This window comes from Vulpes lagopus, chromosome 14 (genome assembly GCF_018345385.1).
Source record: "Vulpes lagopus strain Blue_001 chromosome 14, ASM1834538v1, whole genome shotgun sequence".
Taxonomy (NCBI): Eukaryota; Metazoa; Chordata; class Mammalia; order Carnivora; family Canidae; genus Vulpes; species Vulpes lagopus.
Window position 1 is genome coordinate 14,694,976 of NC_054837.1, and position 25,048 is coordinate 14,720,023.

Here is a 25,048-nt window from a genome sequence, read left to right on the forward strand (position 1 = left end):
ATGCAGAGCTTTGAGTCAGGCATCTGACTCCAGACTTGTCTCTAATCTTTCTATATACTTTCTCCTCATCGCTGAGGCTAGTGTGGTTTTCGTTTGCTGGACCATTAAGGTAAGCGAGGATAATAGCCACTTCTTGACAGTCTTTTGCCAGTTCTCAGGGCAGAGAAGTTTTGCTCAAAAAGCTGTGAAAGATTGCAGGCTTGACTGAGGAAGTAGTATTAAAGCACGAGGTCCTGGAGTGGCACACTCAGCTCTGGCATCACCTTCCTGGGGTGGTTTAAGAAAAAGTCATCAGGATCTTTGTATCTAGAAAGCTGTATAAATGCAGTCAATGTGAGTAATGTCTACTATGTTCTCCTTGGAGGAATAGCCTGAGTATGGGTATCTGGAGAGAAGAGACAATGCACCCCCCCCTTTATAAAAATCAGATTAGAAATTTAAAGTTAAGGATCGACAGTTTGACTTTACTGTAGTTTCTGTTATCAGAATTTAACAGTCCATCAAATTAATTCTAAAGTGAGGGTGGGAACCTGTCAAGGTCTCCTGTGACTCAAATTTTTTTCTGTAGGATTCTACAGAATCCTAAGGGCTGGAAGGCCATTTAGGATGCTGAAAAGGTGTGCCCTTATGGTTACTCAGCATCACAAAGGGCTAGGTGGAGTTGTTTAGAGTAGTCTTCTTTGTGATGTGCTTCATTAATAGGCTTGCCTTTAGTTAGGAGTCAGGGAATCTAGAGTGAACAAACAGGATGTGGTCTTCATCATCCTGGGGCAGGCTTGGGGGAGGAGGGGTATCTGACATTTTATGTAAATGGTCACCCCTGGCAAGGTGCAGTGAATTATAGTTTCTCTTTGCTATCTTCTACCCCCAAGCCACATGGCCCTCCCCCTTCTTTCTTGTTCCAAAACATGAAATTTTAGTGTTGATTGTATTAACAAATATCTTTTAGGTTTCAATTCTAGTTTTTAAAAATTAGATGAATATAAGTTGTTATGAGTCTTCCTTCCACCCCTAATTTAGTTCATTTTTTAAAACTTATTTATAGGGATCCCTGGGTGGCGCAACGGTTTGGCGCCTGCCTTTGGCCCAGGGCGCGATCCTGGAGACCCGGGATCGAATCCCACATCAGGCTCCCGGTGCATGGAGCCTGCTTCTTCCTCAGCCTGTGTCTCTGCCCCTCTCTCTCTCTCTCTGTGACTATCATAAAAAAAAAAAAAAAAAAAAAAAAAAAAAAAAAAAAACTTATTTATAAACTTCAAATAATTTCTTTCTTTTCCCTGTGATTTGTGGCTGTCATAACAGAAAAATGATCCAGTGAAAGTGATATAATAAAAAGCTCATCTCAGAAGAACTATAGATCAATCTAGACTTAGAATTTTAACTTTTGCAGAACATGCTTGCTCTGAATTTTTTTTCCTGATGTAAATATGCCCATTCTTCACTTTTTTTTTTTTTTTTTTTTTTTTTTGAGAGAGAGAGAGATAGGTAGCCCTTGCATGGGGGTGGGGGAGTGGAGGGGCAGAGGGAGAGGGAGAGAGAGAATCCCAAGCAGGCTCCATGCCCAGAGCCCGCATGCTGCAGGGCTCATCTCATGACCCTGAGATTATGACTTGAGCTGAAATCAGGAGTTGATGCTTAACCAACTGACTCATCCAGGCACCCCTGCCCATTCTTTACTTTTGAACATCAAGTCTTGTTCCTTGAAACTTACCTTATTATTGAACACTTATTTTTGAGGTCGTGATGTCTCGGGAGACGGATGTGGAGTGTCAGCAGTCCCATGGCAGTGGTGCTTGTTCGCAGTCCCAAGGCACTTTCTCACAGTCTCAAGGCATCTCCTCCCAGACACACGGCTCTTCCTCACACTCTCAGGGCACATCCAGCTCCACCAGCACAGCACCCACATCTAGCCAGTCGTCTCACTCCAGCTCGGGGACCCTGAGCTCCTTAGACACAGTGTCCACCCAGGAACTCTGTTCTATTCCTGAGGACCAGGAACCTGAAGAGCCTGTCCCTGCCCCTTGGGCTCGATTATGGGCCCTTCAGGATGGATTCCCCAATCTTGGTAAGACTGTTTGATATATTGTATAATATTTTAATTGTTCACAAACACAGTTACAGATAGTTGTAGCAGAAAGCTCAAGACACTTCAGGAATGATTCCAGAGTGTAAAGGTGTTGGAAAATGGAACGAAGGAAGCAGTTTTGGGTTGTTTACTGACTCTTCCCTGTGTGGATCTCCCTTCATTTATTCTTTCAATAAATGTTAATTGGACATCTGTTAATGTTCTGTCCGTTGGAGCATCTGAAGAGAGCAGTAGATCCTTTCCCTAGAAAAGTGCTGACTCATGCAAACTTGCAGACAGTTACAAACTAATCATGGAAACTTCACTACTTAATCCCTGCTGTGGCAGCTTCAGAACATCCATTTTACAGTTTCAAAGTAGAGAAGGCTATTTGTTGACTGTTATTATTTCAAAATAGCCAGCCTTGCAATTTAAATACATTCATCCTCTATGACACTTCCTGATTCCAATAGTAAGGCTTTGTTATAGGTATGTTTGAAATGGCATTTTGATATAAAAAATGAATGACTAATGTATTATTTGTACCTTATCATTCACTCTTTATTTCATGTTCAACTTTGATGACCTGAATAAGAAACTGTAAAAAGTGGAGAAATAATATAGGAATATTCATAGGTACGACTTTAAATTTAGAAGTAAGTATTTGAAGCTGTTTTTTACTCATTTAAGCCATAGTTTTAAGATAGGCTTAGGGCTTCTAAATGGTGAATGGGAAACAGAGATATGCTGAGAAAGGGTAAAGTGGGCTGCATCCCTTTTTTTTAAAAAGATTTTATTTATTTATTAGAGTGCATAAGTGAGAGACAGAGAACACAAGTGAAGGGGGAGGGACAGAAGGAGAGGGAGAAGCAGGCTCCCCATTGAGCATGGAGCCTGATGCGAGGCTTCATCCCAGGCCCCTGGGATCATGACCTGAGCTAAAGGCAGATGCTTAACCATCTGAGCCACCCAGGCACCTTGGACTTTCATGAGTGAGATTACATATATCTGAAAATCCTGATAGAGTGAACAGCATAAAGTGGATGATGATCATTAAGTAGGAGCTAGGGGATCCCTGGATGGCTCAGTGGTTTAGCGCCTGCCTTCGGCCCAGGGCGTGGTCCTGGAGTCCTGGGATCAAGTCCCACATCAGGCTCCCTGCATGGAGCCTGCTTCTCCCTCTGCCTGTGTCTCTGCCTCTCTCTCTCTGTGTGTCTCTGCCTCTCTCTCTCTGTGTCTCTCATGAATAAGTAAATAAAAATTAAAAAAAAATAAGTAGGAGCTATTATTATTATTAATTATTGATTCACATCCGTTTTTTTCTAAATGTTTTATAGATTTAGTCCTTATATTGATCTGCTTTGAGTTGCACTTTGTATATGGTATGAAATAGAAGTCCAAATTCATTCTTTTGCATGTGAATATCCCAGTTTTCTGAGTACTTTCTTGAAGAGACCGTTCTCTCTCTGTTGAATGGTCTTGGCACCCTTGCCAAAAATCATTTGAACATAAATGTGAGGGTTTATTTCTGGACTTTTCAATTCCATTCTTTTGGTCTATGTGTCTATCTTTTTGTGCAAGTACCACAAAATCTTAATTGCTGTAACTTTGCAGTAAGTTTTGAAATCCAGAATGTGAGTCCTGATTTGTTTTCTTTTCTTTTCTTTTCTTTTCTTTTCTTTTCTTTTCTTTTCTTTTCTTTTCTTTTCTTTTCTTTTCTTTTCTTTTTTTTCTTTTTCTTTTTCTTTTTTTTCCTCTTTCTTTCTTTCTTTCTTTCTTTCTTTCTTTCTTTCTTTCTTTCCTTCCTTCCTTCCTTCCTTCCTTCCTTCCTTCCTTCCTTCCTTCCTTCCGATTTTATTCATCCATTCATGAGAGAGACACAGAGGCATAGGCAGAGGGAGAAGCAGGCTCCCCATGGGGAGCCTGATGTGGGATTTGATCCCTTGACCCCAGGATTGTACCCTGAGCCGAAGGCAGATGCTCAACTGTTGAGCCACCCAGGCCTCCCTGTTCTTTTTCAAAATTGTTTTGACTATTCTGGGTCCTTTACATTTCCATATGAATTTTAGGACCAGGGGTCGGACACCCAACCGAGCCACCCAGGTGCCCCTGAGTACTGACATCTTAATTTTACTAAATCTACCAGTCCATGAACATGGGATGTCTTTCCAATTTTTTAAGTATTCATTAATTTCTTTCAATGATGTTTTGTAGTTTTTGTATGTAAGTCTTGCATTTAAAAAAAATGTATTCTTGGTCAGTGGTTGAGTGTCTGCTTTTAGATCAGGTTGTGATCCTGGGGTCCTGGGATTGAGTCCTGTATCAGGCTCCCCACAGGAACCTGATGTCCCTGCTTCTCCCTCTGCCTATGTCTCTGCCTTTCTGTGTTTTTCATGAATAAATAAATAAAATCTTAAAAAAAAAGTATTTTTGGGGCATTTGGCTGGCTCCATTGGTATAGCATGTGACTCTAGATCTTGGTGTTATGGGTTTGAACACCACATTTTATGTAGAGATTATTTAAAATAAAATCTTAAAAAAATTCCTAAGTATTTAAAAAATATTTACTTATTATTATTTAAAATTTTATTTATTTAAGTAATTTCTGTACCCCATGTGGGGCTCAAACTCAGAACCCCAAGATCAAGAGTTTCACTCTTTTCTGACTAAGCCAGCCAGGTGCTCCTTATTATTATTATTTTTATTTTTTTTCCTTATTATTTTTTTAAGTAAGCTGTGTTCCCTTTGTGGGGCTTGAACTTGTGACCCTGAGATCAAGAGTTGTATGCTCTACTGACTGAGTCAGCCAGACTCCCCATATTTACTTATTTTTATTGTGGGAAAATATATGTAACAAAAAGTTTTGCCACTGTAACCATTAAGCAAACCGTTAAGCTTAGTGGCATTAAGTACATTTACAAAATGTGTGCAACTATCACTAATAATCTACAAAAATTTTCTTCTGGTAACTGTCCTCTCCCTGCCCTCACACCTCTAAGCTTTATTTATATATAATCAACGTATAACATTGTGTAAATTTAAGATGTATAGTGTATTAATTTGATAGTTACATATTGCAAAATGATTACTACCACAGTGTTAACTAACATTCCCATTACATGCCTAATTACTATTTCTTTTTTGTGGCGAGAACATTTAAGATCTATGCTCTTAGCAAGTTTCAAGTATGTGGTATAGTATTATGAACTATAATCAGTACATTGTACGTTAGATCCCCAGAATTTATAATCTTGTACTGGGAAGTTTGCACCCTATAACGAACATCTCCCCTTTTTCCCCCACTCTTCAGTGCCTGGTAACCACTATTCTTTGTGTATATGAGTTTAGGTTTTTTAGACTCCCCGTCTAAGACATGTAAGTGAGATTATATAGTATTTGAATTTCTTTGTCTTATTTCACTTATAATGCCTTCAGAGCTAATCTATGTTGTCACAAATGGCAAGATTTGTGACTTTAATGGCTGAATAATATTCCATATACACACACACACACACATATATATACCATATTTTCTTTGTCCATCCATTGTTGGACATTTATGTTGCTTCTATGTATTGCCTATTATATATATGTATTTTTAAAAGATTTTATATATTTATTCATGAAAGACACACACACAGAGAGAGAGAGAGAGAGAGAGAGAGGCAGAGACATAGGCAGAGGGAGAAGCAGGCTCCATGCAGGAAACCCGATGTGGGACTTGATCCAAGAACTTCAGGTTCACGCCCTGAGCCAAAGGCAGATGCTCAACCACTGAGCCACCCAGGCGTCCCTGTATTGGCTATTATAAATAGTTACACAGTGAACATGGAGGTACTATATCTTTTCAAGTTATTGTTTTGTTATCTTTGGATAAGTACTGAAAAGTGGAATTACTGGATCATATGGCAGTAGGATTTTTTTTTTTTTAAGATTTTGTTTATTTATTCATGAGACATACAGAGAGAGAGAGAGGCAGAGACACAGGCAGAGGGAGAAGCAGGTTCTACGCAGGGAGCCTGATGCGGGACTTGATCCTGGGACTCCAGGATCATGGCCCCGGGCCGAAGGCAAGCACTAAACCACTGAGCCACCCAGGCATCCCTCTGTTTTTAATTTTTGGAAGAACCTCCATTCTACTGTACATAATGGCTGCACCAATTTACGTTCCTGCCAACCAGGATACGTTTTACTTTACTTCCTGGCCAACACTTAGCAAATCTTTTGCCTTTTTTTTTTTTTTCTTTCATTAAATATTTATTTATTTTAGAGAGAGAGTGTGGTTGTGCATGATCAGGGCAGGGGCAAAGGGAGAGAATCTCCTCTGAGCCAGCAGCCTGATGCAGATGTAGGTTTCCATCCCATGACCCATGAGATCATTATCTGAGCCAAAACCAAGAGTCGGTTGTGACTGAGCCACTCAGGTGCCCCAAATCTCTAGTCTTTTTGATGATAGCCATTCTAACAGGTGTGAAGTGGTATCTCATTGTGGTTTTGATTTGCATTTTCCATTGGTTAGGGATGTTGAGTACCTTTTCATGTATTGATTAGCCATTTGGATGTCTGCTTTGGAAAAATGTCTATTCAGTTCCTCTGCCTATTTCTTAGATTGTTTACAGTTTGCTTGAGTTGTAAGAATTTTTATATATTTTGGATATTAACCCCTTTTCATATATATGATTTGCAATTATCTTCTTCTGATTTGTAGATTGTCTTCTCATTTTGTTGATGGTTTCTTTTGTTGCACAGAAGCTTCTTAGCATGACATAGTCCCACTTACTGATTTTTGCTTTTGTTGATTGTGCTTTGTTTATTTATTTATTATTTATTTATTTATAAATTTTTATTTATTTATGATAGTCACAGAGAGAGAGAGAGAGAGGCAGAGACATAGGCCGAGGGAGAAGCAGGCTCCATGCACCGGGAGCCTGACGTGGGACTCGATCCCGGGTCTCCAGGATCGTGCCCTGGGCCAAAGGCAGGCACTAAACCGCTGCGCCACCCAGGGTTCCCTGATTGTGCTTTTTTTAAATTTGTATTTTATTTGTATTTATTTTTTAAAACGATTTTTAAAAAAATATTTTATTTATTTATTCTTGAGAGACACACAGAGAGAGGCAGAGACAGAAGTAGAGGGAGAACCAGGCTTCATGCAGGGAGCCTGATGCGGGACTTGATCCCCGAATCCCAGGATCATGCCCTGAGACAAAGATAGATGCTCAACCGCTGAGCCACCCAGGCATCCTGGTTATATTGTTTATTTGAGATTTTTTTTTTTTTTTTTTTTTTTTCTTCTTGAGGCAGGCCTGTATTGTTATATACTTCCCTCTTCTTATTGTTTTATGGTTATTAATGGTTGTTTTTGTAGTTCTTTTCTGCTCCATTTTTTTCTTGTTCTCCTTGTGGTTTGCTTGCTGTCTAAAGACATAATGGATTTCTTATGTCTTTGTTATTTGGATTCTATATCCAATGAACAAACCTAAAATGAAATTTATTTTTTTAAAAATTTTATTTATTTATTTGAAAGAGAGAGAGTACAAGCATGGGGAGGGGCAGAGGGTGGAAACAGACTACCTGCTGAGCAGGGAGCCCCCCTGCCGGACTGGATCTCAGGACCCTGAGATCAGGACCTGAGCCAAAGGCAGATGCTCAACCACTGAGCCAACCAGGTGCCCCACTTTTTCACTTTATTGATGATGTTGTTTGACACAGTAATTTTAAACTTTGATTATGTCCAATTTCTCTATTTTTTCTTTTGTCACTTGTGCTTTTAGTGTTGTATCTAAGAAAGCATTATTTAACCCAGGATTGCAGAGCTTCATTACTGTTCTTAGAGTTTTATAGTTCTGGTTCTTACTACTATTAGCCTTTGATTCTGTTTGAGTTGGTTTTTGTTATGGCATGAGGTAAGAATTTCAACTCTTGTTTTGAATGTGGATATTTACTTGTCCTAGTGCTTTTTGTTAAAAAGACTATTTTTTTCCCAGTGAATTGTTTTGGCACTCTTTTTGAAAATCAGCTGACTGTAAATGTAATTTATTCTGGTCCCTCCATTCTTCTGAAAAGAATCTATATGCTGTCCTTAGGCTAATACCACACCATCTTGATGATGGTAACTTTGGAGTAAGTTTTGAAATTGCAAAATGTAAGTAAGTCCTCTAACTTTGTACTTCATTTTCAAGATGATTTTGGCTATTCTGAGTCTTTGTATCTCCATAAGAATTTTATTTGAGCTTGTTAATTTCTGCAAAGAACGTAGCTGGGATTTTGACAGGAGTTGTGTAAATCAGCAATTTGTGCATTTTGCCATGTTTACAGTAGTATTCTGATCCATGAACATTTATATAGGTCTTTCAAATTCCTTTTCAACAATATTTTATGGTTTTTAGAGTATTAGATTTACATTTCTTTTGCTAAATTTATTCCTAAGTATTTTATCCTTTTAATGCTTTTGCAAACAGATTATTATTATCTTAATATATATTTAACTCTGTGCCCAATGTGGGGCTTGAACTCAACCGCATGATCAAGTTGCATGCTTTACCAACTGAGCCAGCCAGGAACCCCCAAACAGAATTGTTTTTAAATTTCATTTTAAGGGGGCCCCTGAGTTGGTCAGTCAGTTAAGTGTCTCACTTTGGCTGGGGTCATGATTCCAAGGTCCTGGGATTGAGCCCTGTGTTGGGCTCTCTGTTCTTTGGGGAATCTGCTTCTCCCTTTGCCCATTGCCCTGCTTGTGCTCTCTCTTTCTTTCTCTCAAATAAATAAATAAAATCTTTAAAAAATAGACGTTTCATTTTAGGTTTGTTCATTGCTTATGTATAGAAGTACAAGTGCTGGGATGCCTGGGTGGCTCAGTGGTTGAGCATCTGCCTTTGGCTCAGGGTGTGATCCCAGGGTCCTGGGATTGAATCCCACCACAGGTTTTCCCTCTGCCTATGTCTCTGCCTTTCTCTTTGTGTCTCTCATAAATAAATAAATAAAATCTTTAAAAAAAAGGAAGTACAAGTGCTTATTGTATATTGATCTTGTATTCTGTAATTTTGCTGAACTTGTTTATTAGGTCTAACAGTTTTTAGTGGGTTCCTGAGGATTTTCTGCATAAGATTATGTTATCTGTGACAGAAATAGATTTGCTCCTTTATTCCTTCCTTTCATTGTCTTGGTTTGAACCTCTAGTATAATAAATAAAAGTTGTAAGAGTATACATCCTTGTCTTATTTCTAGTGTAAGGGGTAAAGCTTTCACCCTTATCATTAAGTGTGTTATTAGCCATGGGCAGTTCATAAATGCTCTTTCTCAAGGTGAGGAAGTTCCCTCCTATTTCTAGTTCATGAAGCTGTTGTCATTGTTGTTTTTAATCATGAGGGGTGTTGGATTTTTTCAAAAGCTTTTTCTGTCTACTGAGATGGTCTTGTGGTTTTGTTCTGTATTCTATTGTGATTGTGTGTTACATTAATTATTTTTCAGATGCTAAGCCAACCATGTTTTCCTGGGTTAATTCTCACTTGTTCATGTCTAATCTTTTTTACATGTTGCTGGATTTGGTTTGCTGTGGTATGTCAGTCTGTAGTTTTCTTGAGATGCCTTTGCTTTGGTATTGGGGTATTAGTAGCCTCATAGAATGAGTTGAAAAGATTCCTTCCTCTGTATTTCTTGTAAGAGTTTGAGAATAATTGATATTCTTTAAATGTTTGGTAGAGGGCAGCTCCGGTGGCTCAGTGGTTTAGCGCCACCTTCAGCTTAGGGTGTGATCCTGGAGACCCAGGATCCAGTCCCAAGTTGGGCTCCTTGCATGGAGCCTGCTTCTCTGCCTGTGTCTCTGCCTCTCTCTCTCTGTCTGTCATGAATAAATAAAATCTTAAAAAAAATAATAAATGTTTGGTAGAATTTAAAATTATTCATTTGAAGTTTTTTGATCACTAGTGCAATCTTTTGGGTGTATTTGTGTATTCTTTTTCTTGTGTCTGATTTGATAGTTTCTTTCTAGAAGTTTGTGCATTTCTTTTGTGTCATCTAATATTGTCTTACTGTTATTCACGGCATTTTTTAAAAAAGATTTTATTTATGTGCTTGAGAGAGAGAATGAACGAGAGCGTGCATGTGCATGAGCAGGGATGGGACAGAGGGAGAAGAGAAGCAGACTTTCCACTGAACAAGAAGCTGACACAGGGCTCTGATCCAAGGACCCTGAGATCATGACAGGAGCTGAAGGCAAATGTTTAACCAACTGACCCACCCAGGCACCACCACAGTATTCTCTTTTAAATCCTTTTTATTTCTGTAAAGTTAGTAATAATTGCTCCTTTTGACAGCCCCCCCCCCCCCCCCCCCCCCCCCCCCCCCGCCCATGGTCACTCTATCCAAAGTTTTATCAATTTGTTGATCTTTTCAAAGATCCAGCTTTCTGGGGTGCCTGACTGGCTCAGTCAATAGCGCATGTGTCTTTTTTTAAAAATTCTTTTTAGCATATGACTCTTCATTTTGGGATTATGAGTTTGAGTCCCACGTTGGGTGTAGAGATTACTTACAAATAAAATCTTAAAAAAAAAAAAAGAACCAGCTTTTGGCTTGATTGATTTATTATCTTTCTATTCTATATTTCATTTGTTTTTGCTCTGATTTTTATTGATTTTCTCCTGCTAGTTTTAGATTTTATTTGGTCTTTCCAGTATCTTAAGGAGAGTTAAGTAATTGACCTAAAATCGTGTAATTTATAAATTTCCCTGAGTAGTGCTTAAGCTGAATCCTGTAAGTTTTAGTATGTTGTTTGTTCATTTCATTCATTTTGAAGTACTTTCTAATTTTCTTACCAGTTTTTTTCTTTGTCCCTTTGGTTTTTCAGGAGTATGGTGTTTAGTTTCTACTTAAATGGGAATTTACTAAATTTCTTTGTGTTTTTGAGTTCCTAATTTCATTACATTGTGGTTGGAGAACATGCTTTGTATGATTTGTGCACTTTTACATTCACTAAGGGGCTTTTTTTGTTCCTAGCTTATGTTCTGTCTTGGAAAGTATGTTTTATTTGAGAAGAATGTATATTTTCTTTTTGTTGGGTAGAGCATCTGGCTTCGGCTCAGATCTTGATCCTAGGGTCCTGGGATCAAGCCCTGTATCAAGCTCCATGCTTAGCAGGGAATTTGCTTCTCCCTCTCCCTCTACCTCTTCCCAGCTCATGTGTGCACACACACACTCTCTTCCTGTCTCTCAAATAAATAAATAAATAAAATCTTTCTCTTTTTAAGATTTTGTTTATTTATTCATGACAGACAAGGAGAGAGAGACAAAGACATAGGCAGAGGGAGAAGCAGGCTCCTCACAGGGAGCCTGATGCGAGACTTAATGCCAGGACCCCAGGATCCCACCCTGAGCCGAAGACAGATGCTCAACTGCTGACCCACCGTGGCATCCCGATAAATAGAATCTTAAAAAACAAAACAAAACAAAAAAACCAAAAACTTGAGTAGGAAGAAAATAAGGGTGAGAGTTTAGGTCGGAGGCTGGGAAGGGTGAATGCTCTGTAGTTGGAAGGACATGGGTTCAAGTCCTAGGTCTGTCCCTGTTTGGCTGTCTCAGGCAAGTGATGCTACTTCTGAACCTCGCCATCCTCATCTGTAAAACTGGGGGAAAATGTTAAAGCAAAGGTGAGGAAGATAGTCTAAAGGTAAGGATAGAATGGTGATCAAAGGGAAAGTTGGGTTAACTTTTCCCAGATAGGTTTAATTTTTTTGACCATGATAGAAGGAGGGAGAACAGTGAGTTTGAACTTCAAAGAGGTCTGGGATACCTAGTAAAAGAAAATTACTTTTCTAAATTTTCAATTCACTTGCCAAAACCAATGTACCTGTTGCTCTCCTCATATACTCTCTTACCTGCTGGCAAGATGGACCCATTCTTCCCTGGGTTCATACACCTAATTGCTTTACTGAGAACATCTGGTCACTTTGCCTCTTACCTTACTCTCCGTGCCATCCTCCACACATCTGTGGAGCCTGGGGGCTCTCCTGATGAGCAAATGTTAGAGCAGGCTCTTCCATAGGTGGCTGTTTTTTAGACTCTCTACCATCCCTGGACTATTAGTGTCCTGATAAATTCTCAGGCTCTTCCTCTTCCCAGCTGGAAGTTCCTGATTTCTTTCTTTTCTTTTCTTTTTTTTCTTTTTAAGATTTATTTATTTATGATAGACACAGAGACAGAGAGAGGCAGAGACACAGGCAGAGGAACAAGCAGGCTCCATGCCAGGAGCTCGACATGGAACTCGATCCCGGGACCCCAGGACCGTGTCCCAGGCCAAAGGCAGGCGCCAAACTGCTGAGCCACCCATGGATCCCCCAAGTTCCTGATTTCTAGTAGATACCATGGTTCATTAATTCCTTCCCCTGTTAACAGATACTTAATGTTGTTTCCAGTTTTTGCTCCCACAAGCAGGATTCAGTGAACATACTTGTAGTTGTCTCCTCGGTCAATTGGCAAATGTCTCTCTGGGGTAGAGTCTGATTTGAATTGCTGGGTCACAGAGTAGGAATGGTTTTACTTTGTAATCATAACGTATTTCTAAGCATCTTTATGTTTTTCTTTTTTTAAAAAAATTTATTTGAGAGAGAGAGAGAGCGTAAGTGGGAGGTGTAGAGGGAAGGGAGAGAGAATCTCAAGCAGACTGCACTGAGCACGGAGCCTGACCCATAGCTTGATCTCATAACTGTGAGATCAGGACCTGAGCCAATATCAAGCATCATTTGATTAACCAACCGCACCAGCCAGGTGCCCCCCTTTATTTTTTATGTTAATTGTGATTCACAACACATTGTTTCCAACTGGCTTTTTATACTTAGCAATGTGTCTTAGACATCTTTCTGTAAGAATGTAAAGATTCAGGGCAGCCTGGGTGGCTCAGCAGTTTAGCGCTGCCTTTAGCCCAGAGCCTGATCCTGGAGACCTGAGATTGAGTCCCATGTCAGGCTCCCTGCGTGGAGTCTGCTTCTCCGTCTACCTGTGTCTCTGCCTCTCTCTCTCTCTTTCTCTCTCTCTCTCTCTCTGTCTCTCTCTGTCTGAATAAATAAATAAAATCTAAACAAAAAAAAAGAATGTAAAGATCCTCATTCCTTTTTATAGGTATGTAACATTTAAAAAAAAAGATTGACTTGTTTGTGAGAGTGAGTGATCACTTGCAGGAGTGGGGGAGGGGCGTAGGGAAAGAGAGAAAAGCAGACTCCCCACTGAGTAGGGAGCCTGACCTAGGGCTTGATCCCACCACACTGAGACCATGACCTGAGCCAAAAATCAAGAGTTGAACGCTTAACCAGTTCAGCCCTCCAGGCGCCCTTGATATATAAAGGCATTTTGAACTATCCTCTTACTAATGAACATTTAAGATGTTTATTTCTTTTTGCTCTAAGAATAATGCTATAGTGAATAACCTTTACTTTTGTTCTTATATCCTTTCATTATACATATGCTTCTATCCATAGGATAAGTGCCTACAAGTGGAATTTCTGGGCCAATATGTGTATCTATATAATTTTTAAAAATTGAGGTGAAATGCACCTAACATAAAATTAACCATTTGAAAGTGAACAGTTCAGTGGCTTCACTACCTTTTTCTAGTTCTGAAACATTTCCATTATTCCAAAATAAAGCCGTGTACCCATTAAGCAGTTACTTTCCATTCCTCTCTTCCTGGCAACTAGCAATCTGTATTTCATTTGTATGGATTTAACTGGTCTGGATATTTCATTTAATGTAATTATACAATTAATGGTTTTTTTTGTGTCTGGTTTCTTCTAATGTTTTCAAAGTTTATCTATGTTGTGGTATGTATGAATTGTAGCATTTATTATTATTTTTTTTTGGCTAAATAATATTTCACTACATGGGCCCTTGGCTGGCCCAGTGAGTAGGGCATGCAACTCTTGATCTTATATCCATAAATCTACTATATGGATATAATATTCCATTATATGTAAATGCCACAATTTTTTATCCATTTAGCAAGAAACATTTGGATTGTTTCTATCATTTGGTTATTGTGAATTGTTCTGGTATGGATACTTGTATATAAGGTTTTGTTGGGTACCGTTTTTCAGTTATTTTGAGTATATACCGAGGAGGGGAAATGCTGAGTCAAAAGGCAATTCTTATGTTTAACTTTTTGAGGAGGGCAGCCCTGGTGGTGCAGCGGTTTAGTGCTGCCTGCAGCCTGGGGCGTGATCCTGGAGACCCTGGATCGGTCCCGCGTCAGGCTCTCTGTGTGGAGCCTGCTTCTCCCTCTGCCTGTGTTTCTGCCTCTCATTCTCTCTGTGTGTCTCTATGAATAAATAAATAAAATCTTTAAAAAAAAAAAAAACTTTTTGAGGAATGACAAACTTTTCCACAGTAGCTCTACCATTTTACATTCCCACCAGCAGTATGTGAGGGTACTGATTTCCTTGTATCCTTGCCAACACTTATTATTTTCCTTTTTTTAAAAAATTAAAGCCATTTTCATCAGTGTGAAGTGGTTGCATATGTAATTTTGATAGATCTTGCCAAATTATCTTTACTAGATTTCAAATTATATTTGGTGTATAAATTACATTCTTACTGGCAATGTATAAGGGTAATAGCTTCTTCATACCTCTTGCCAACACAGTGTTATAATATGTAACTCTTTGCTTATTTTTTAAAGATTTATTTATTTATTTTTAAAAGATTTTACTTATTTTTTTTTTTAATTTTTATTTATTTATGATAGTCACAGAGAGAGAGAGAGAGAGAGGCAGAGACACAGGCGGAGGAAGAAGCAGGCTCCATGCACCGGGAGCCCGATGTGGGATTCGATCCCGGGTCTCCAGGATCGCGCCCTGGGCCAAAGGCAGGCGCCAAACCGCTGCGCCACCCAGGGATCCCAAAAGATTTTACTTATTTATTCATGAGAGACACAGAGAGAGAGAGGGAGAGACAGAGACACAGGCAGAGGGAGAAGCAAGCTCCATGCAGGAGCCTGACATGGGACTCGATCCCAGGTCTCCAGGATCAGACCCTGGGCCGAAGGCGGCGCTAAACCACTGAGCCACCCGGGCTGCCCTCTTTTTTTTTTTTTTTGTTAAATGTGTACATGTTCATGCATTTATTTTATTTTATTTTTTATTATTTTATTTTATTTTATTTTATTTTTTAAAGATTTTATTTATTTACCCATGAGAGACACACAGACACACAAGCAGGGAGCCTTATGTGGGACTCAATCCTGGGTCTCCAGGATCATGCCCCTGGGCCAAAGGCAGGCGCCAAACCATCCAAGGAGCCACCCAGGGATCCCCTGATTTCATTTTTTTAAAGGATTTATTTTTAGGTATTCTCAATACCCAACATGGGGATTGAACTCACAACCCTGAGATCAAGAGTTATATATGCTCTACTAACTGAGTCAGCCAGGCAGCCCTTGCCTTTAAAATTTCTTGTATTGAATAACCAAGATAGGTTATTTTTTCTTAGGTTTGAGCTATTTGCATTTCTTTCTTTATTTTTTTAAAAGATTTTATTTATTTATTCATGACAGACACACAGAGAGAGAGCGAGGCAGAGACACAGGCAGAGGGAGAAGCAGGCTTCATGCAGGGAGCCTGATGTGGGACTCCATTCTGGGACTCCAGGATCATGCCCCAGGGTGAAGGTGGCACTAAACCGCTGGGCCCCTGGGGCTGCCCAGCTATTTGTATTTCTTTGTTTTGTAAATTGCCTCTTCATATCCTTTACCCAGTTTTTACTGGATTGTTTGTCTTTTTAAAATTTGTAATAACTTGACAGATACTACAGAAATTACAACTTTGTGATATGAGTTGCTGATATTTTCTCTGGTCTTTCTATCACCATTTACTTGCCTACTATATTCATGACCTAGGTGCTGGAACTATGTATAACACGTGAGACCAAGCCTGCCCTCCTGGAGTTTGTTCTAACAAGGGAGTGTGGGGAGACAATAGATAAATAATCAAGATAACTTCTGGTCATGGTCCATATTTAGTAGGACACAAAGCAGGATGTCATTATGATAATGGGTGATAACATAGGAGTCTGCTTATACAGAAAGCTGAGTGAAAGGTGATAATTTGAGTCCAGGCAAAGGTAAGATGGCTATTGAAGTAGCTGGGAACAGAGACTGCAAAGGCCACCAAGGGTATTGTGACATTAACACTGTGCCCCCAGCATATTTGGGGCAGTGGAAGGTGCCTGTGGGACTGGGTAATCAAGGGGAGTAGTAGTACAAGGTGATGCTAGGAGGAAAGCAGTGTGAGATCCTATCCTGAGCATCTATCCTGCTATGGGGAGGAGGGCACATTTTATACTAAGTACGATGGGAAGAATCAAGAGGATAATTGGTAGGAAGTTATTAGATTATAAGTGTTTTTTCAAATCATTAATAACAGAATTTTTAATGACTGCTTATTATTTCATACTTATGTATAAACCATAATTTATTAAACTCACTGGAAAATTGTTTTCTTCTTCCCCCCTCGTTTTTATTCATGTAAAACTCTGATAAAGATATCTGTAAGCAAAAAAAAAAAAAAAAAGATATCTGTAAGCTTAATTGCTTTCTTAGGTTATGTTTCTACAATTAGATTTTATGAGCAGTTTTTAAAGGTGTTTGATGCATGAAATTCGACAGCACTCTGGTGTGTACTTTTGTGTTTCAGAGTGTGTTAATGACAACTACTGGTTTGGGAGAGATAGAAGCTGTGAATACTGCTTTGATGAGCCATTGCTGAAAAGAACAGATAAATACCGGACTTACAGCAAGAAGCACTTTCGGATTTTCAGAGTAGGTGACAAATAATCTGTATATTTGGGAGAACTGGTAATGTCATCACCACTCTGAGATATGTTAGCACTGTAACTCCCCACTGTTAAAACTTTGAAATAAAATGTTCTCTATTTTAGGAAATGGGTCCTAAAAACTCTTACATCGCATACATAGAAGATCACAGTGGGAATGGAACCTTTGTAAATAGAGAGCTGGTAGGGAAAGGAAGACGCCTTCCTTTGAATAACAATTCTGAAATTGCACTTTCAGTATGGAGTAATAAAGGTAACATTATTATCTTTTGGTTACTGGATCTTTTTTTCCTCTCCTATAAAGGGAAAATTGACATTGTGCCCTTGGCAGAGTATGGTTTGGATAAAGTAAGAAGGTTTGTATTCAAGATTCAGCGCAGACTTAGGTACATTTTTAAATTAATGAAAAATTTCTATGAAGGCAGATTTTCCAAGGTTTAATTGATTGGGTTAGTTTTGTTTAAGGCTGTATGCTGTCAATTGAATGGTACTGCTTAAGATGGTTCTTCATTCATTGAGGCAGTTTACACCGCATCAGTCTTAGGTGTCAGTGAGTTGTTTTATGCCATGAATTTTTCTCCCTCCCTCAATCCCTCCCTCCCTCCCTCCTTCCTTCTTTTCCTTAATTGCTGCAAATATCTATTGGACTTCGTTTATCTGCCAGGCCTTAGGGTATTTCTGGAAGAATCTCAGCTTAAAGTTTCTACCTTAAATGCCACGTGGTTATTCTCTGATTGATGTTTCTTGTCATCATCAGGCAGCATTTTATGAACAGCCACTCCTAACATTTTACTAGTATCACATCTAAAATGAACAGTTGTCATTCAGCACAGAAAGAATAAAAACCTGTAGAGCAAAACGTAATCTCACAGTGATTTTAAATCCTTGGACAGGAGGAACACTCGTTTCTTTGATTAAAAAAGAACAACAACCGCAGAACTTTGCAAAACTACATGAGAGTTGAATGACTGGGAAGAATGTATGAGTGTGTGGGTAACACCTTAAAAATATAGATGCTCACAGGTGTTGTCTCACAGATCCTGGTCTAGTAGTCCCAGGGATTTAAAAATTCTTGCTTAGGTGATTCTCATGTAGGCAGTCTTCAAACTGGCATCTGGGAATGATGGCTATACTAGGCATCCCAAAGCACATTTTATGATATTTTCCCCTGTTTCTGACTCGTGTTTTCTGTGTGTGATACTTATAGTCAGGGCTGCTGCATAAAGTTTTGCTGTTTGAGAGCACCTGGTGGAGATGACAACCAAGTGTTGAAATTTGGCCTGTCTTACTTGGTAAGCTGTGTGCCACCTTTTCCTAGTTGGTCTGTCCAAGGGGCACCTTTTCTGCTTTGAACAGAGGTGTTATATGGGCTAAAGGTGGCCATAATCGAAATAGATCAGGCTGGTGCTCTGCAGATTGCATTCAGTTTATTGACATTTTATTAGGCATTTGCTGTTTGTACTTGAATGTGAAAAATCCAGATTGCTTTGAAAAGGTAGACTGGTCACACTGATCCTACAATCCCATAACTGGAGGACTGGCCAGTGCTCAGTAGAGCCTGCCTTTGTTTTAGTTGCATGGTGTGTGTTTCCCCATTCAAGTCCTCACTGCTCCATGTTGTCTTACACTCAACCCAGCCTTCCTTGTGTACGTGGCCTGGCTTCTGTGGGCAACTGAATTTGCAGCTCTTGAAGTAGACCTTGACATCTGTGAGAAATAGCTCTCCAGAGCCCTTCAAGTTCCCAGATTCTTAGATGCCACTGGAATATCTAGAGTCATAAATACCCACAAGCATAGAGAAACAGTTGTATCTTGGTTCATTGGCAGGTTTCCTTCACTACACAGGTGTCTCATGCAGATCAGCGTGGAATGAAGCACACTCAGGTGGCTCAGATTTGTGCCTTTGAGTGGAACTCAAGGTTACCCCAGGGAAGTTGAAACCTGTTGCTGCCTGAAATATGAGAAACTCAAGGGTCTTAACAAATTTCACTCTTTTAAGATATTATATTTACCATCGATTTTGAGGAATTGAAATGTTGATAATTGATTGCAGCCTTGGCCCACATGGATTGTTAAATTTTTTAATGAGTGGGGTATTCTTTCTTTTTCTTGGGTACAGCCCAAATAATGGAGAAATAAGGTGACTTTTGGGAAAATGCTATTTATTTAACTTTACAAGTAGGTTCAACATGGTTTGCACTATAAAATGCCAGACGTGTAGAGGTAGATAAATGGCAAAGAAAAAATGATACTAGTATGATGATGACCTGTGGTATAATTTTATTGGGATGTGTATTTGCCTAGAACATTTTTTGTTTTAAGGCTAAAACTAATTGTTTTTTGGTGCTGAGCTTATGCTAATCTGCATGGTTGTCCCCCCTCGCCCCGCATTGAGGCAGGAACTAATCTTGCATGGGCCTTTTATATCAGTTGCAATTGATTAATATTCTGAAGTCAAGGAATAAGACTACCATATATATATATATATGGATGGATTTCCTGCTCTATAGTGAAATGATGCTGTGTATTTCTGTTGAGGAATGAGATTTCACTGTTATTTTCCATGGGTTTCATAACATGTATTAGCCTGGCTAAATAATTCATTTTAGACTTAGGTGTTAAATGTAATTAAAAACAATTGTCTTATATTCCATATGTTCACTAAATCTTAGGACTATTTTATTTTCTCTTTACCAAATGAATTAATGAGACTTTTTCTGCCCTTTTCCCTTAGTTTTTGTATTTTTTGATCTGACTGTAGATGATCAGTCAGTTTATCCTAAGGAATTAAGAGACGAATACATCATGTCAAAAACTCTCGGAAGGTAAATTTTTTTTGTTATTATGGAAATTGCCCTTCATTTTTTCCCCTAAACATTTGTCATTGATTAGTTTCTTCTTCCTAGTTTTGTAACATTCATTAACTTCATATTTGTAGGGCACTTGTTTGTGATAGGTATGTTATTGATTTATTTGATAATGATCAATTCAAATGAATACTTTTTTTTTTTTTATAAATTTTAACTTTGGTAGCTCAATAAAGCAGCTTTTAAAAAGTTATTCACAGGGGCATCTGACTGGCTCAATTGGTAGAGCATGTGACTCTTGATATCAGGGTCGTGAGTTTAAGTCCCACATTGGGTATAGAGATCACTTAAAAATTAATTTTTTAAAAAATTAATTTTAAGGGGATCCCTGGGTGGCTCAGCGGTTCAGCGCCTGCCTCTGGCCCAGGGCATGATCCTGGAGTCCCAGGGTAGAGTCCTGTGTCGGGCTCCTGGTATGGAGCCTACTTCTCCCTCTGCCTGTGTCTCTGCCTCTCTCTCTCACACTAGGTCTATCATGAATAAATAAATAAAATCTTAAAAAAATTAATTTTAAAAAGTTGTTAGTCACATACCATACAATTCACCAATACAGTGTATAATTTAATGATTTTTAATATATTCACGGAGTTGTGGAACCTTTACCACTATCAGTTTTAGAACATTTTTATTGCCTTCCCAAAATCCTAGGAACATCTTGGGAAGTGAAATGGAATTAACCCTGGAGTCAGGCAAAGTTCTCAAAAACGTTTGGTTTCAGGAACCTTTAGACTCTTAAAAATTACTGAGGACGCCAAAGAGCTTTTGTTCAAATAGCTTAAATCAGGAATCCCTGGGTGGCGCAGCGGTTTAGCGCCTGCCTTTGGCCCAGGGCACGATCCTGGAGACCCGGGATCAAGTCCCATGTCGGGCTCCTGGTGCATGGAGCCTGCTTCTCCCTCTGCCTGTGTCTCTGCCTCTCTCTCTCTCTCTCTGTGTGACTATCATAAATAAATAAAAATTTTAAAAATTTTTTTAAAAAAGATCTTTCTTTAAAAAAAAAAACAAAAAAACCCCAAATGGCTTAAATCTATTGATATTAATTGTATTAGAAATTCAAGTGGAGGGATCCCTGGGTGGCGCAGCGGTTTGGCGCTTGCCTTTGGCCCAGGGCGCGATCCTGGAGACCCGGGATCGAATCCCACATCAGGCTCCCGGTGCATGGAGCCTGCTTCTCCCTCCGCCTGTGTCTCTGCCTCTCTCTCTCTCTCTCTGTGACTATCATAAATAAATTAAAAAAAAAAAAAAAAAAGAAATTCAAGTGGAGAGACATTATTAATACTTATTAATGCATTAAAATTTCACTTATGTCAAGATAAATAATATTTGGGGGTTGCCTGTGTGGCTTAGTTGGTTAAACCATCCAACTCTTGATTTCTGTCCAGGAATTGATACCTGAGTTATGCTTCCTAGTGGGGAGTCAGCTTGAGATTCTCTCCCTCTTCTTCTGCCCCTCCCACTCATTCTCTCTCAAATAAATAAATCTAAAATAAAATAAAATAATATTTTTAGTACAAAATAATTATTTAAATAAATATTAGTGATTAGAGAGACATTATTTTGGGATCCCTGGGTGGCTCAGTGGTTTAGCACCTGCCTTCGGCCCAGGCCATGGTCCTGGAGTCCCAGGATTGAGTCCCACATCAGGCTCCCTGCATGGAGCCTGCTTCTCCCTCTGCCAGTGTCTCTGCCTCTCTCTCTGTGTCTCTCATGAATAATTAAATAAAATATTTTAAAAAAGAGGCATTATTTCACAGATTTGCAAATGTCTTTGATACCTGGCTTATTAGAAAATGGCTAGATCGTGATAGATATTTGCTTCTTTGTTTGGTCAGTTATGTCACCTGCCATATAGCCTCTGGAAAACTGTATGCTCATGAGAGAGTGAGAATGAAAAAGGCAAATAATGTCTTAGTATTTTTCTGCAAATAGTTTAGGCTTTGTGGACACCCTGCAAGCATCTTGGGGTCCCTTGGAGGTTGCCTAAAACTACTTTGAGAACCACTTAGTTAGGTTTTTAAGTTTTATTATGGGGCTCAAACTCATGATCCCAAGATTCTCATGCCCTTCCAACTGAGCCAGCCAGATACCCTGAGAAACACTTCCTTAGGGACACCTTTACCACGTTGCATCATGTCCTTCACTCTCCCTCCCCAAAGGCCTTTCTTTTAACATATTTGGAAATATGAAAGTAGGAACTAATAGAAGGAAATAATCACCTATATTCCTGCCACATAGAATCAAATACAGTGTACTTTTTATGACCATCTATGGGAGATATTTTAGTTTATGGCTATTAAATTCAGTTACTATCTTCATATTTGCATAGGTGCTTGGAAGTTTACAGTGAAATTTGTGCCTGCCCCCCCACCCCCTTTTTTAAGATTTTATTTATTTATTCATGAGAGACACAGAGGGAGGCAGAGACATAGGCAGAGGGAGAAGCAGGCTCTATGCGGGGAGCCCAATGTGGGACTCGATCTCTGGATTCCGGGATTAGGCCCTAAAAGGCAGATGCTCAACCACTGAGCTACCCATGTGTCCCTGTGCCTGCCCTTAAGAAATGTATGGGACTCTTATTTTTCCTAAGGGAGGATTCAACACAAATCCTCTTAATTTTTAGCAGGTGACAGAAACTTAACTCACATGAGATAAAATAAATTTACTGAGTTCATACTTGAAATCTGCTATGCCTGGTGGCCTTTATTTCACTCTTTGAGTTGTGATTATATGTGTGTCTTTGCCTCTTTTTAGGGCTCTTATAAGTGTTACTAGGGGTCTGGCTCATCTATTGATTTAGCTACTATTGGTTGCCTATAGATTTGCTTTCTCTTTGTGGCAGGAAAATGGCTTCAAGGGGCCCCACATTCATGTTTTCTTCCTTCTAGAAACCACCACAGAAAGAATCGTTTCTCTCCCAACATCAGCATCTAATTCCAGGGGAAATCTTGACTGGCTCAATTTTGGTTACATATCCGCCTCATGGTACTATTATAGATACTCCACTAGAGCTACATTGACTCAGGGAAGATTTCTCAGGCAGAAGGTGGCTTTATCAGAAGGGGAATTGGAAAGTGTTTTGAGCAGAGTTTAAAAAATAATAGTTATGTGGACCGTTATCTCACACTAGATACAAAAATTAACTCAAAAGGAAAAAAACCTAGACACCTGGGTGGCTTGGTGGCTCAGTTAGTTAAGTGTCTACCTTTGGCTCAGGTCATGGTCCCAGAGTCCCAGGATCAACCCCACAGTAGGCTCCCCACTCAGCAGGGAATCTGCTTCTCCCTCTGACCCTCCCTACTCTTGTGCTCTCTCTCTCTCTCTCTCAAGTAAAATCAAACAGAAGAGGTAAAACTATAAAACTGTAAGAAGGAAACAGGGATAACTTCATGACCTTAGATTTGGTGGTGGTTTCTTAAATATGGCACCAGAAGCACAAGCTACAAAGGAAAACAATGCATAAATTAGATTTCATTAAATTTAAAAAACTTAGTGCATCAAGATACTATCAAAGGAGTGAAACACAACCCACAGAAAGAAAATATTTACAAATTATCTGATAAGGATCTAGTATTCAGAATAAACAACAGAAGGAAAAACTACCTGGGATCCCTGGGTGGCGCCTGCCTTTGGCCCAGGGCGCGATCCTGGAAACCCGGGATCGAATCCCATGTCAGGCTCCCGGTGCATGGAGCCTGCTTCTCCCTCTGCCTGTGTCTCTGCCTCTCTCTCTATCTCTCTGTGACTATCATAAATAAATAAATAAATAAATAAAAAAAAAAAAAAAGAAGGAAAAACTACCCAATATACAAATGGGCGAAGGATTTAAATAGACTTCTCCAAAGAAGATATATAAATGACCAACAACCACATGAGAAGATGCTGTGCATCATTAGTCATTAGGGAAATGCAAATCAAAACCACAATGAAATACTACTTTGCAGCTACTAGGATGGCCATAGTAAGGAAACGGAAAGTGACAAGGGTTTGTGAGGATGCAGATAAATTGGAACCTCTGTATACTACTGATGGGAATGTAAAATGGTATAGCCATTGTGGGAAATAGTTTCTTGGTTTCTAAAAAAGTTAAGCATAGAATAACCTATGACCCAGCAATTCCCCTTGTAGATACATGACTCCCCCTCTCCCAGTTGAAGACAAGTGCTCAGACAAAAAACTTAGGCATGAATGTTCATTGCAGCTCTATTCACAATAGCCCAAAGGTAGAAACACCCCAAATCTCCATCAACAAATGAATAGATGAACAAACTACTATTGTACTGATATATCAGTACAATGGAATATTATTTAGCTATAAAAAGGAATGAAGTAGGGCACCTGGGTAACCACTAAGTGGCTTAGTGTCTGCCTTCAGCTCAGATCATCTCAGCTCAGGGTAACCACTAAGTGGCTTAGTGTCTGCCTTCAGCTCAGATCATCTCAGCTCCTGGGATCGAGTCCTGCATTGGGCTTCTGTTCCACAGGGAGCCTGCTTCTCCCTCTGCCCCTTTGTCTCTGTCTCTTATGAATAAATAAATAAAATATTTTTTTAAAAAAGGAATGAAATAGGGGATCCCTGGGTGGCTCAGCGGTTTGGCATCTGCCTTTGGCCCAGAGTGTGATCCTGGAGTCCCAGGATCAAGTCCCACATCAGGCTCCCTGCATGGAGCCTGCCTCTCCTCTGTCTGTGTCTCTGCCTCTCTATCTGTGCCTCTCATGAATAAATAAAATCTTAAAAAAAAAAAAAAAAAGGGAATGAAATACTGATCCATACTGTAGCATGGCTGAACCTTGAGAACATGCTAAGTCAAAGAAGCCAGACATAAGATCCACATGTTGTGTGATTTCACTGATATGAGATATTCAGAATAGACATATCCATTGAGACAAAGCAGATAAGTGGTTGTCAGGGGCTGGGGGCATCATAGAATGGGGATGGAGTTTCCATTTTGGCTGATGGAAAAATTCTGTAGTTAGATAGAGTTGGTGGTTGCAAAACCTTGTGGATGTACTTAATGCCACTGAATGGAATTTTAAAAAAAAATTTTATTTATTCATAAAAGACACAGAGAGAGGGGCAGAGACATAGGCAGAGGGAGAAGCAGGCTCCCTACAGGGAGCCCAATGCAGGACTCTATCCCTGGACCCCAGGATCACACCCCGAGCCGGAGGCAGATGCTCAATTGCTGAGCCACCCAGGCATCCCTGAATTGTACATTTTAAAATGATTACAAAAAACAAAAACAAAAACAAAAAAATAAAATAAAATAAAATGATTACAATGGGGTGCCTGGGTGGCTCAGTC

At 39.4% G+C, this 25,048-nt stretch overlaps 1 protein-coding gene across 4 annotated transcripts in view; it reads left to right on the forward strand.

The window, feature by feature from the left end:
• Positions 1-25,048, forward strand: part of CHEK2 (checkpoint kinase 2) — a 50,361-nt gene that overhangs the window by 830 nt on the left and 24,483 nt on the right. For 3 of the 4 annotated variants that reach the window (XM_041728795.1, XM_041728794.1, XM_041728796.1), the window contains exons 2-5: positions 1,738-2,065; positions 16,741-16,865; positions 16,985-17,132; positions 19,614-19,704. In XM_041728795.1, the coding sequence (XP_041584729.1) occupies positions 1,744-2,065; positions 16,741-16,865; positions 16,985-17,132; positions 19,614-19,704 (686 nt within the window). In that variant the 5' untranslated portion in view covers positions 1,738-1,743. The remainder of the gene's footprint in view (positions 1-1,737; positions 2,066-16,740; positions 16,866-16,984; positions 17,133-19,613; positions 19,705-25,048) is intronic. The other variant, XM_041728797.1, reaches the window with a different exon arrangement.